At 39.0% G+C, this 14,384-nt stretch overlaps 1 protein-coding gene across 1 annotated transcript; it reads right to left on the bottom strand.

Moving 5' to 3' along the window:
• Window positions 1-1,263: 1,263 nt before the first annotated feature.
• Window positions 1,264-14,220, bottom strand: LOC118427708 (probable ATP-dependent RNA helicase DDX28). Its single transcript, XM_035837622.1, has 16 exons — window positions 14,162-14,220; window positions 13,814-13,909; window positions 11,415-11,524; window positions 10,783-10,936; window positions 10,065-10,232; window positions 9,656-9,713; window positions 9,274-9,425; window positions 8,944-9,018; window positions 8,579-8,660; window positions 8,231-8,337; window positions 3,994-4,098; window positions 3,411-3,507; window positions 3,106-3,257; window positions 2,724-2,816; window positions 2,215-2,367; window positions 1,264-1,706 (listed from the first exon to the last, which is right to left on the bottom strand). The coding sequence occupies exons 1-16, from the start codon at window positions 14,216-14,218 to the stop codon at window positions 1,605-1,607; spliced, it is 1,761 nt and encodes a 586-aa protein (XP_035693515.1). The 5' UTR covers window positions 14,219-14,220; the 3' UTR covers window positions 1,264-1,604.
• Between the last annotated feature and the right edge of the window lie 164 nt (window positions 14,221-14,384).

Raw genomic sequence — 14,384 nt, 5'->3', positions numbered from 1 at the left:
CAACATGGCGGACAATAATTACGTCATAGCCAGGTGAGTGCAAACACTCTATAGGTTAGCCAGAAAGGTAGTACCTCACTCATGATCAGAAACTATTAGGGACCATATCAAAAATTTAAGTGTGAAACAGCAAACAGATATTTATGCAATTGTCACTGAAGATGTATAAAATTATTGTGTAGCTTGTGGACTTTTATTTCTAGCTTTAGGAAAATCAATATATGGTGTAAATATATATACATATCAAAGTTTTTAGACTTATTGAATAGAGTTTTTAAAATGTGAGTCACAGTATCATCGTTTGTTGCAATAAGATGAATTATGAATAAAAATGATATAAATGAGTTGATCAGATGTCTTCAATTGCGTTTTTGGTGTGAATTATGCATCAACACATATTACGACATGTGATTAGAATCAAATAGTGTTCTAAATATTGAAATTAAACATTCTGTAATCTGCTCAACTACTATGTCATAATGTGTCAGGAAAAATGGGTCACAAGAAAGGGTTTTACTATTTCTTTAAGTTCAACAGAAATAGTCCTTTTCTATCCACATATCTAAGCTACATGTACGTCGATGAAGGTTAGACATCCAGGTAATAAGATACGGCAAAAAGCAGTTACTCAAGAAACTGGATATGATTTTGGAAACGGTCAGACATTTCAATCATCCGGTGTCTTTCGTTAGTGACACTGATCCTGAATGTGCCCGGACGTGTCACTGACGAAAGACACCAAAGATGGTTGTCTTAAGCTTCTGACCGTTTCCAAAATTGTATCCAATTGCTTGATTAACTGCTTTTTGGCATTAGCTACGTTAGCATACGACAGACCAGACCCAACCTCAACTCTTCAGTACAAAGACTTCAATTCCCTTGGGACTTAGGAATCAACTTGGCACAGTGAGTTTGGGAAGACAGCCATCTCATTCCAGCTCACCACATGTTGTAGGGTTGAAACAGACAACTTAGGTTACCTGGTATGGACGCTGGGTTAACCACAAATGAACCTCAATTGATCCACAAAATGAACAGCTACTTCAGGTTTTTATAACATCTGTCTCAGATAAAAGTATTCTTCATTCAAAGCTTCAATGTTTGAGATCTTGCCAGTTGAAAACTGCATCTGCTGTGAATGAAGAAAGAACACAACAGCGGGAAAATTTGATCTAAGGAAGTATGAAGAAAGAAAGGAATGACTCCAAAAGCAGATTTTTGTATGTTTACTGTCTATCTCAATTGCAATTGATACACAGCAGTTTGTAAGGATTTGTAATTTCATAAATCTTGCAGATATAATTCAAGCACACACATATTGTTTTCTATATACAGAACATTGCAACAATGTTTGATACTTTACTAGTAGCTTTAATGTTACCAGAAAAAAAATCATGATTGTTGGAGCACTTCATGGTGATGCATGTGCACAATGACATCACAGTCTTTCATGTACAAAATTTGTACCTGAATGCAATCAATGATGCCAGCTACATGAAAAATAAGTGTTTCAACTGAATAGAAATTATGACTTATGAATTTGACGTTTCTATACTAGTAAAGGGGTTGATATTTTGGTGTTTTCTGTTGATAACTGTGTTATTTCAGTCCTCAGGGAAGTCCCATTCATCCATGAACCTCTTGGCTATTTTCCTGGTGATGTTGGCATCTACTCCCTTCAGCTCTGCCTGTCTCCGCACAGCCGTCTGGTGAGGAGGGAAAAATAGGGAAAAACAAACTTTTACCTCAACATAAAATATAAACACTTAATATCTGGTTTGGGCTTTATTCCTTTTTGTAATAAAAAATGCCAATCAGAGCCTATTTTTGACCTAAGCCAATGAGACACTTTTTCTGGCCTGAGCCAATCAGAGATTACTGTTGACCAAAGACAATCAAGGACTACTGATTGCATAACCAATCAGACACTACTGTTGGCCTGAGCCAATCAGGGATTCCTTCTTAGGCTACTAACGACCTAGGCCAATCATATTCTATGTCGACGAAGGTTAGACATCCAGGTAATAAAATATGCCCCAAAGCAGTAAATCAAGCAGCTGGATATGGTTTTGGAAACGGTCAGGCGTTTCACAATGAGTGTCACTGATGCTATCTGAAACGTTTGACCGTTTCCAAAATCATATCCAGTTTCTTGTAACTGTTTTATGACAATCATAGCTTACTTCTGACCTAAACCAGAGACTTCTTTCTCACCTCAATCTTCCAGAGCATGTCCACCTCATATGGCTGACACACCAGACTGGTGACCCTCCCTGCCACTCTGCTGCCCACCCTCCCCACTCGCCCCACCCTGTGGATGTAATCTGACACCACCCCGGGGAAGTCGAAGTTTATCACGTGTTGAACCTGGAAAAAATACACACGCTGCATTAGGCAACAGCCAGTTAACTATGATTAAAAATGTATCTTTTCTTATTTCATAACAAATACTAATCCCTTGACTGCGCATTGCTTTTATGACCTAAACATTGCTGCTGATGCTCTGATACAAGCACAGGGCCCAAGAAATCAGAGACAATTTCTGGTGTCATCCAATCAGAGAGCACTTCTGGCCTCAGCCAATCATTGACTGCTTGTGGCCTCAGCCAATCAGAGCACATCTCTGACCAAAGCCAATCAGGGCCTAGTTCTCACTTGAGTTAATCAAATACTTCTTCAGGCCTCAGCTGTCTGTTAAACATAGAACTAAATGATTGCCTTACCCTAACAGTGTCCAGTCCTCTGGAGGCAATATCAGTACACACTAGTACATCAGTCAAGCCATCCTGGAATTCTTTGAAGATACCAAGTCTCACCTGTCTCAAAATAGAATAATAAAAAACATAAACAAATCATTCATTAAATCAATGAAATAAACCTGTATGTCCTTTTTGTATAACATTGCATGTAGTTTTGAACTAATGTACTTAGATAATATGTCACTTCTTTCAGTGGCCCCCTCTAGATTTTGAAACCCTCTGGAAAAATCCCAATATTGCTTCAATTGCCACTATATGAATGGTGACAATAGTGGTGACTGAATTCTTAACCATGACTGAAGAATTAGAAACAAAATCAAACTGTTTTATATTCCTCAACACTCACACTTGCGCTCAATTTGCCTGTGATCTTGGAGTGGTTGATGTTGTTTTCCCTCAGCGTGTGCGACAGCCAATCAGCAGTGGAGAAGGTATTGCAAAAGACGATGACGGGACAGTTCACGTTCACATCCTGTTTGACAAGCTCCAGAACTGTAGCTGCGAACATATGAACACATGAAGAATAAACAGTGAGGGTCTGCAGCATTGTGTGACAGTGACAATGTTTGTGAGTGCCCCCTAGCAGTTTAATCAAAAACTACATGCTGTAGAAACTTCAGTACAGATACAACAGGAATAGTTTGAACATACCAGCCTTGCTGCTAGGCTTAACCCGGAGGAACTTCTGTGACACGTGAGGCATGACCCTGTGTAGGGCTGGGGTTGTCACTGTTGCCAAGGACTCCATCTAAACAACACAGACATACATAACAATATGACTCTTATTCACTCTTATTCAAGGGTCAATTACATGATGTTATCAATGAATTTTGTATGATAAAACTTATACCACCTATAGACTACCGGTACTTGCTTTTTGTACTGTTGTCACAGTACATTTCTAGTTTGCATCATGTTGTGAAAAACCGATGTGCTAAAGGCTAAGGAATACTCTGTTTATAAAAAATGTCACAACTAGAGAAAATACAAAGATGCATTTATACATATACTGCATTATGGTATTAAATGTTTCAAAACAATAAATATACTGTCAGCCAGGTTGCTATTCAAATATTGTGAAAACACTTTTAAACTATCATAACATTTTCATATTCATAGTGTTTATCTAACTTTTCCTTCTAATAACAATTGCTCATCACTCTTGTTCATTAGAAGAAAAGTTGTCTTTAAGTATTGTGCATGTAACTGTGGTGATTAAAAATAAACAACGTACAGGCACAATTTCCCCAAGGATCTCGGCAGTACGTTTGGGCATGGTCGCTCCCGCCATGATGACCTGGGTTCCGTCCCCGACCCCGCCCACCTCAGACACTCTCACCTGAAACAACAACAAAAAACAATTTAAACCTCAGCTTGCTAGTTCAGTTCTAAAGCAGACCGATGAGTAGATGTGTCCATGCCATTTGTATGCTACTAAATATACTACAAGTACATGTAATTATATTTCAGCCATACATAGTATGGTGAAATATATTGTATTCGTAATTATATTTCAGCCATACATAGTATGGTGAAATATATTGTATTCGTAATGTTTATATTTCAGCCATACCATAGGTATGGTGAAATATATTGTATTCGTAATGTTTCTTTCTTTCTTTCTTTCTTTCTCCTGTCAAATTTTCAATGCGATTCATCTCCGCCGTTCCTGGACCAAATGACTTGAAATTTGGCACAAGGGTAGAGTGGGCCAATACCCAAATGCTTCTTTTTCATTTTTTTCATATCTGCCTCTAAAATGATTTTATTGAGGTTTTATTGCAACTTTTGGACCAAAACTGTATAATTTGGCCCCCTGTACCATGGTATTACATCCAAATGACCTGAAATTTGGGACAGAGGTGCCCTAGATACTTATTCAAAGGACCCATGCATAACATTTGGTATAAATCACTTCAAAATGGCTCCTTAAGGAGGTTTTTGTGGGAGAGTTTTGGATATGTGAGGTCTGGAGTGCCGAGGTCAACGACCTCTAGGTCATTCCGGTGTGTCAGGGCCACAGGTGTGTCAGGTAGATCCAATTATCTACCTACCTACCTAGTCCATAGACATCCAGGTGGTTGGGGGTACAAGGTAAATCCAATTAATGATCAGCCAATGAGCGAGCTCATTTTGCTGGAAGAGTCCATTGTTGGGCAGGGGGTGTTTTTTAAAATTTACTTTTAGACTTTGGTGATAATGCCAATTTTTTTTTAGCGGAAGTGTTTTTGCACTGAACCACTTGACATAAGACTACTACTGGGACAGTCCATTTTTGCACATAGGGGGGATTTTTTTAAAATTTAGTTTTGGACATGGGTGATGATTCCGAATGCCATTTGTTGAATGGAAGTTGACCCCCACCTGAAGACTGCACATGAGGAGTATTCGGCAGCCAATAAGCAAGCCTGGTGTTATCTGGAAGAGTCCATTCATGCACGGGGGACTTTTTAAAATTCAGTTTTGGACTGGGTTGCTTATTATACAAAAGGCCATGTACTGTGAGTATTTCTGGACTTGTCTATTGTGCATTTTAAACAGGGTGTGCTGGGAGATTCCATTCTTCGACGAAGGGGGTATTTTTTTAAATTCATTTTGTGGACTTTGGTGATAATGTCGATGTCCTATTTTAGCTGATGTATTTTTGGATCGCTCCACTTTACATAGGGGTATAACAGGAAGAGTCGATTCTTGCACAGAGGTTTTTTTTTCAAATATGGTTTTGGACGGCTGATGATTCAAAATTCCATTTCTTAGCGGAAGTGTTTTTGGAGTTGTCTATTTTACCTTTCTACATGGGGTGCACTAGAAGAATCCATTCTTGAAGGGGGATTGTAAGATTCATTTTTGCTCAAAAGTGTGATTAGTAGTTAGAAGTCATTTTAAGCAGAAGTGTTCCATTTTTGCACATGGGTGATTTTGGAACAGTCTATTGTTACATGAGGAGGGAGATGGCTGAAATATGCTGTATTTGCTCTCAAGCAAATGTCGGCCTTTCTAGTTCTTTCTTTCTTTCTTTCTTTCTTTCTCCTGTCAAATCTTCAAAGTGATTCATCTCCGCCGTTCCTGGACCGAATGACCTGAAATTCGGCACAGGGGTAGAGTGGGCCAATACCTTAATGCTTTTTCCCCATTTTTTTCATATCTGCCTCTAAAATGATTTTATTGAGATTTTTTTGTCAATTTTAGACCAAAACTGTATATTTTGGCCCCTGTACCCTGGTATTACAACCAAATGAGCTGAAATTTGACAGAGATGTGCCTTGATAATGCCCCCATATAAATTCGATAACACTTTTGGTGTACAGTACAACAAAATGCTTATTTTTGCGATTTTTTTTACCAATTTTTGACCAAAAAACGACACTTTTGGCCCCTGTACCCTGGTATTACAACCAAATGAGCTGAAATTTGACAGAGATGTGCCTTGATAATGCCCTCATATCAATTCAATAACACTTTTGGTGTACAGTACAACAAAATGCTTATTTTTGCGATTTTTTGACCAATTTTTGACCAAAAAAGGACACTTTTGGCTCCTGTACCTTGGTATTGCAACCGAATGAGCTGAAATTTGACACAGATGTGCCTTAATAATGCCCTCATATAAATTTAATAACACTTTTGGTGTACAGTACAACAAAATGCTTATTTTTGGCCAATTTTTGACCAAAAAAAGGACACTATTGGCCCCTGTACCCTGGTATTACAATTAAATGACCTGAAATTTGGTATAGATAGGCATTAGATACTTGGTAACAAGATTCAAGTAAAATTTGTGACATAAACAACTTTAAAATGATTAATTTTGGCACTTTTCTGAGGGGAAATTTGTTTTCTTTTGGCCTTCTGACGTGACCTTCCGTGACCCCGCACAGAGCCACACCTGTGCGCGTCAGCCGGAGAGTTAATTGAATCAAAGACCTAGCCAATCAGCGAAGAGGAGGCCAAAGGCTAATTAATATTCATAAGCGGGGCCTCATGATCCCGTATATAGCAGTGTTCCCGCCAGGGGGAGCGAAGCCCGCCTAACGGTGCACACCCCAGTTCCTCCGCGACCGGGGTCCGTGGTAGTCCGCGACCAAAAAGTGACGAAAGGCTTCCGAGGGCCCAAGTTTGAGTTGACATTTCTCATTATTTCCTGCGAAATGACATTAAACGGTTACATGGCTGAAAAGCGTAGGAAATGGTGTGTTTTTGGTGCAAATTGTGTTTTGGTCCGCGCGTTGCTTCCGCGATATCCCTACGCCTGAATGTAAAGAGGCCCGTGACCTAGATTTACCTCTGAATCGCTGTGTCAAGCAAAGTTGCAATGCCGCGCGCCGTGGATGATTGAAAAAACTGTAGTACTAGAATTTTCTTTATAATTGGCTGGATTAGTCTTTAGATTTTCCTCTTTCTGGCAGTATCAGTCGTGCTTGCCGGAAAAATCTTCTTCATCTGTTTTATCCAATGCGAAAATGCCCGATTTTGTGCATCATTTTTGACATGAAAATAATGTGTTTTTCCTATAATTTTTCAAAATTAGAGAAGTTGAAGGATCGAAACTCAGTTGGTCTTGTAGCTGAAGGTATATGCTCTCACCCCATATACAGTTATTTTCCTTCAGGATAATTCCCTGGAAGAGATGGTCGCTAGACTTGAGGGTGTGCCGCCTCCATTTGAACCCCCAAATAAACTGGTGTGTGCCCCCTTAAGGCTCTCGCATTTTAGACTATTCAGAAGGCTTTATATTGTATCAGTTCTTAGGGGCATATCTATGATAATCGCAGTAGTCACTTAACTTCTCTTCAGGAGTTTAGCGTAACACTATTTCAGGTCAAACCGTCAAAGGCAACTAAAAACAAACTTTACCAAACGCTCCTACAGTACCTGCACCTGCTTGATAACTATTAAATCGTATGCCCTACTTGAATAAAAAAAGTTCACTGCAATAATAAATGTACCCACATCACAAGGAGCTTATACTTTTTTAAACTTACACCTAGTTATCGTACTGAAAATTGTTAATGACATTACATGAAGTCATTCAACAATTTTCAGTCATGATGAAAATTTTCTGAATGGAAGGTGTGATTATTGTCATTTTCTGAAAAATAGAAGCAAGCTATGTTTTTACCTGGAATCAATTCACAATACCAGTCCACTTTGGGGGATAATGTACTGTTAATATGATGTTCCATTTTTGCGCAGGGGTGATTTGGAACAGTCCAATGTTGCGTGGGAAGGGGTATGGCTGAAATATGCTGTATTTGCTCTTAAGCAAATGTCGGCCTTTCTAGTGTTTCTTTCTTCTTTCTTTCTCCTGTCAAATCTTAATAATGCTAACAATTTTTCTTTCCTAATTCAGAGCAGAAAAGCCAAGAAATTTGTGCAAAATTTAGGTATCATATTACTGTACTAGAAAATAGAGTACCAAACAGCTTTTAGACATAGCTTTGATGGTATCATAAAAATTAACTGTCTCTTACCTGACAGCATGATATAGCTTCAAGTGTCATGTCTGAGAAGCTGTCGTCCAGAAGGGTGTCTATTTCATCTAAAACAAGATGCCGCACCCAGTCCATTCCTAGGAAGCCTGCAATCAAGACATGTTTTCAAATATTACAGAAATGCACACCTTAGTTCATTTCATCTATTGCTTTAAAACTAAAAATCTACAAGTTCCTTACTTTCTCCCCACATAGAATATGCAAAGTGAAATTGTACAATTGAAGTCATCCATATGCTATAGAAACAGCAACCATTCTGTCAGTAAAGATGAGCAATCATTAGGAAGCGAATGTAACATTGTATGTCATGTTGACATTATTACCTACCCTTATGGAGAGCCTTGTTCAGCATTCCCGGAGTAATGACCAGAATGTCGACCTGTTTTCCCAGTTTTTTCTTAATGTTTCCCTATGGAAAAAGGGTACATTTTCTTAAGAAGGCTCCGTGTCCCTAAGGTATCATCTTTATGTTCATCCAAAGACAATGGCATGCAGAAATGGGAAACCACTAGCCTACCACATCATTTGTTTTGCTAGTATTGGTACTTATACTGAATCATTGCTCATTATTTCCTATTCAAATATATTGTACGAACCAGAATATCCTGACTTTTCTATCTAGTATGACATGTTGCACAACATGTACAGCAAAGGTACAGAATGTAATAATACTGGAAAGTAGATACACTTACTATTCCCTGTCCTCCCACTACAATCTGCATTTTGAAAGGTTTCAGCAGGGCAGTGTTGAAAGTTGTTAGCACCGTCTGTGAGGATAGAAGTCTACATTTTTTAACAATTAAAACACATTTTGCACAAGACATTGTTGTCAACTAAGTAAGGATGTCATCATACTGTCATTCTGGATCAGTGTTCAGAAATCATACGTTTACAGAACCTGATGGCATGCAAATTAAATAATAGAAGATTAGGGTTAAACAAGAACATATTCTTTACATAAACATGTGTCTTATAATTCAAAACACAGATGGACCAATGCTTAAACAATGACCAACACTAACCATGACTTGCTCAGCCAGCTCCCTTGCAGGCACCACAATAACAGCTAGGGGGCGTCCCTGTTCCCTCTGTGTCATGTCTGCGTCTGACTCTCTCACCACAGGCAGGAGACTTTGAAGAAGGGGAACTACATAACACAGGGTCTTACCACTACCTGTAGGGGTGGGATGCAGTTGTATCAAGACAATGGCAACAAAGGTTTCGAAAGGAAAATAATTCTTAAATCAGAACCACCACCTTCATTTCCATAAAATTGCTACATTTGTAACAAAACGGCTTGTCCCAAAATTGACAATAAATATGTGTATGTCCGAATGTTATGAAAATGTAAAATGGACTTTTTACCGTAACTTCCTTCATAACTATGAAATGATAAAGCCAAACCTGTTTCTGCAGCACACAACACATTCTTCCCACTCAGTATGGCGGGTATGGCAGCTGCCTGTAGTCATAACAAACAGTCAGTTCAAAAATTAGCATTCAGTAATTTCAGTTACAGGTAAGATCCAAGTCTAGAAATTTTATAAACCATGTTTTTGACATAAGAAAGAGTTTAAAGGTATAAAGTGAAACAAATTGTTCCATGACCTTAATTGACTTATAAGGATCAAGGATATTTTGACACATATTTTTTTTATCTAACACAATTTAAACTGCAATTTTCAACTCTTGTGTACAACTGTAAGTATTATAAATGTGTTACATTTTGTATATGAAAGATTTTCTACGATCATCATAATATACTTTTGAAAAAGATAAAATGTAACCATTGACATCAAAGAAGAAGATGTACCTGGATTTTTGTAGGTACTACCATGTTCATGGCATGGAGTCCCTCCAAGATACCTTCATCTAAAGGGAGACCCCCAAAGGTTGTTAGTGGTCTGTCCCCTCCCTCTCTAACAACAGACTTGCCCTTGTCTGTGTCCTCCTCATCTGGTACTGGGAGTAGGGCTGGGTTCTGGGGAAGAATTAAATAACATCTTTGTTGATTACATGCATGTCACAGATGTCAGGGACAATTATAAAGGGATATCTTTAATTATGATGGCCTAGTATTGTAGAAATCCCTGATATCTCCTTTGGCTATCATGTCAATTGCACAAAAATTTTCAAATTTCAAACTATTAAAAGGTTGAAAATGATGCACACTTTGGTACTAGTATATGATAAAAGAGATGAAACTGTTCAATCTAAAATTCAGTTTGTTAGTCTCCATATATTTCTTTTGTTGTTCTTTTCTGCAATACATGCACACATTCATCTATGCCCTCAGTGCAGCCATTGTTGGTACTTTTATATGCACTATACAGTTTCATAGAAATTCTAGCACTTCAGTAGGAAGCATAATCTCTGAGCAGATGTTAGGGAAGTGAAAAATTGTCTGTCTATAATGAGGGACTAGCAGAGAAACACAGCAGCCACAAAACACGTCAATATTTGCCTCCACCCAACACCTACTTGGAGACTACACAAAGCAGTTATGTCACTTATCATAGGGTGGAACATACCTTAGTATAACCCACTATAGTGAAGTGGTCTCCAACAGACTTCTTGTGTTTCCAGCCTTTAGAGGCCAGTTGTGGGACATCAAACTTGCCCAGAGTCTGACCTCCGTAATGGTTGAACTCTTTTCTCTTACAGGAAATCACAATCCTACCTGGTCTGTGTACGAATGGATAACATTAGAATTTTTTCAAAAAGAATCAGGAACACTGACATTTCCGTTTCATGAAAATTATCATTTTGGATGTTGATTGTTGAAGTAAACATTGTTTACGACAGACACTTTATAACAAACACATTGAAATGTACATTGTCAAATCAGTTCAGTTCAGTTCAGTTCAGTTCATTGTCAAATAAAATTGAATAAATATCTATCATTCAAATTCTTCATGGGACATAAAGCTTTAGTCAACATATTTTTGCGGTATCGATACCAAAAAATTCTAACATATTATCCTTGAAATCTAACTGGACATGTTGTGACAAAAAATGATTCCATCAGTGTAATATAAAGTCAGCATTTGTTTCCAATCTAAAATTTGTGCATGTCTTGTATATTAATCTTTCACATTATTCTTAATGAAAACTGGACTATTGATCATGAAAAACATTTACTGAACAACTATACTGGTCCTACCTGGCCAGAGGAACTGAGTTTTTTCCATGTGACTTGGCTTTTTTAATCTGGTCTAACCTCCGATTCAAGTACTGTGGTATGAGGATTACGTTTTGCCTGGCTGCCTCACTCTGTAAACAAAAAATATAAATACAATGTCAATGAGCAGAATATGACATTGGCCTTGCCTACAAAATACTACAGAATGGATCAAAGACAAATCTCAGATGAAACACAGATTTAACAGGAAACATAAAGAAATGTGTGCCATTAACATCTATACATATTACATGATCTAATGTACTAATTTGATATACAAAGCAGATGATTCTGTAATGACATTCTAAGCTTGTTCACCATAATTTCTGAGTACCCACGCACAAAATTAAGGTGAAGGCCACTGATTTGAAACAGTTCTATGCTCAAACATGCTACATCCAGACTCTGTCCTTCAATTTGCATAAAGCTGTCAGGGTAGGCATGCGCATGTTGTTTACGTCTCAGGAGTCTTCACCTTTGACCTTGCACGTGCCTACTAGGAAAGCTGAACAAGCTCATTTTCTTGCAAAATGACAAACTACATGAACATATGTTAATTCAGCAAGTATACCGAAGTCACGGGTTCCGCACTGGGTGCCCAGTGCGGAATTCGTGGAGAAAATGGCGTCGGCACTCGGGGCCCAGTGCGGAAGAAACTTCCGCACAGGAATTCCAGTGCGGAACGGCTTTATTCGAGTGCTGAAGACCCGTCAGCACTGGAATTCCAGTGCAGAACTCCGCCCAGCACTCGGTTTCTAGTGCCGAACTCCGCGCAGCACTCGGTTTCTAGTGCCGAACTCCGCGCAGCACTCGGTTTCTAGTGCCGAACTCCGCGCAGCACTCGGTTTCTAGTGCCGAACTCCGCCCAGCACTCCGTTTCTAGTGCCGATCTCCGCTCAGCACTCCGTTTCTAGTGCGGAAGGGTGGTTCAAAGGTCGTTCAGCACTGGTTACCCAGTGCGGAGGTCATTGAGCACTGGATAACCGAGTGCAGATCTACCTAAGTCACGGGTTCCGCACTGGGATTTCTAGTGCTCGGTGACTTTTCGGCACTAGAGGCCGAGTGCTAAGACCACTTCGGCACTAGAAGCCGAGTGCTACTATCATTTTAAGACCGTCACCACTGGGTTTCCAGTGCTCGTGTCCTCCCATTTGTGATATATATAGCCCTTTTTGGAGTAGTTTTGTACCACCTTTAATACGTAATGTTATCTGCAAACTATCGCCCCGAGAATAAGAACCTGCCGTTGCGAATCATTCGTTGTTACAGAAATACTTCCAGCTTTCAAATCCATTAAAAATAAACCACAATGACACCTTTTTTCAATGTTTATTTCTTCAAGATTTGTGATAGATATAGCCCTTTTTGGAGTAGTTGGGTGGGCCCTGAAAAGGGCCGGTTGTTTTAATAGCATGTGCGTTCTGAGTTTGCTTTTTATAGTTGCGCCATTGTTATCGTTATAAATGTTGATTAGAAAGCTCTGGAAATGAATGTCCTTCAGACGCTTGTAGATTAAATGTTGTTGGGTTGGTTGCAATAGTAAGACAACTTGTGGAACAATGGTTTCATTTAAGGCACTTACGTTCTACAGTTACTGTAATACTTTAATAAAGAATGTTTCAAGAAATTACAAATATCGTCGACTTCAATATTATTGTATCTGACCAAGGACGTTATATACTGACATACGAAGATAAGGCATGTCCCCTTCTTTCGACGGCGATCGTATCATGGCAACCACTGATGTGTACCTTTGACCCGGAACTGTAACGTTACCTCTCATTGACAAGGCGATGAACATAGTTCTACAGAAATACTTATAGAATACAATAACATTACTAGGAATTACAACATATCGTCATCTTCATTACGTTGTATGAAGATAAAATGTATAAGGTACCCCTTCTTTCGACCACAATGGTATCGACCAATGCCATATTCAATTTTACCCTTTGGCCGTAACTAAATAACGTAACGGAGGCTAGCTGTCAGCACTCGGTTTCCTGTGCGGAGTATTTGTCGTCACTGGTTTTCCTGTGCGGAATGTTTGTCGTCACTCGTTTTCTAGTGCGGAACGTTTGTCGTCACTCGTTTTCTAGTGCGGAACGTTTGTCGTCACTCGTTTTCTAGTGCGGAAGTAGTCTCAGCACTCGGTTTCTAGTGGTGATTCGGGTTTTTCGAGTGCTGAAGCCGTCTCACCACTGGGCACCTAGTGCGGACGTATCTTCGGCACTAGACGTCTAGTGCGGAAGGCCCCTTCCGCACTAGACACCGAGTGCTGAGAGAGGAACCCGTGACTTCGGTAGTTTTGCGTTAATTCATACATTCCTATGGTCATAACGCTACCAATCCTTGCTCTTCATTACAAATTTTTTACTCACCACATAGCACCTGGATGTATGGACATTGATGCTGGTCCTGTATTGCACAATGCACCTCTTTGGATCTACCATGGTTCTACTCCCAATGGATCTAGCCTAGATGACATACATAACCGTACATGTAACATTAGGATATAAGAGCCATGAAAGAATACATTATAACTAATGTGCAATAGAACATACATGTATACCCCCCTCCCCACATAAATGTGCTACATAGTAACATACGTCATATTTACGGTACTATCAGAGAATAAATTCAGTCAAAATGTATCAAAACCAAGTCACATTATATTTGTCATTACTGTAGCAACATATTTCTACAGTAATAAGGAAAACTGAACTTACAAGAAGGCCAAATCTGGCCAGCCTACAAAATGTGCAAAATTCCGTGGGCGCTGCCATCTTGGATTACTCCATTCATAAGAGGGGACAAAATACTGTTTATGTTAATGTGTACAGGATAAAATGTTCCATTTTGCACAGAAAGTAATGTATTGTGATTATAATAAAGATTCTAATTCATTGTTATGCTTTTATGTTTTAGATTATTAGTTTCAGGGTAGATATA

Source organism: Branchiostoma floridae, chromosome 1, assembly GCF_000003815.2.
Source record: "Branchiostoma floridae strain S238N-H82 chromosome 1, Bfl_VNyyK, whole genome shotgun sequence".
NCBI lineage: Eukaryota > Metazoa > Chordata > Leptocardii > Amphioxiformes > Branchiostomatidae > Branchiostoma > Branchiostoma floridae.
Note: the sequence above shows the minus strand (reverse complement) of the source record. Positions and strands in the feature narration are given on the sequence as shown.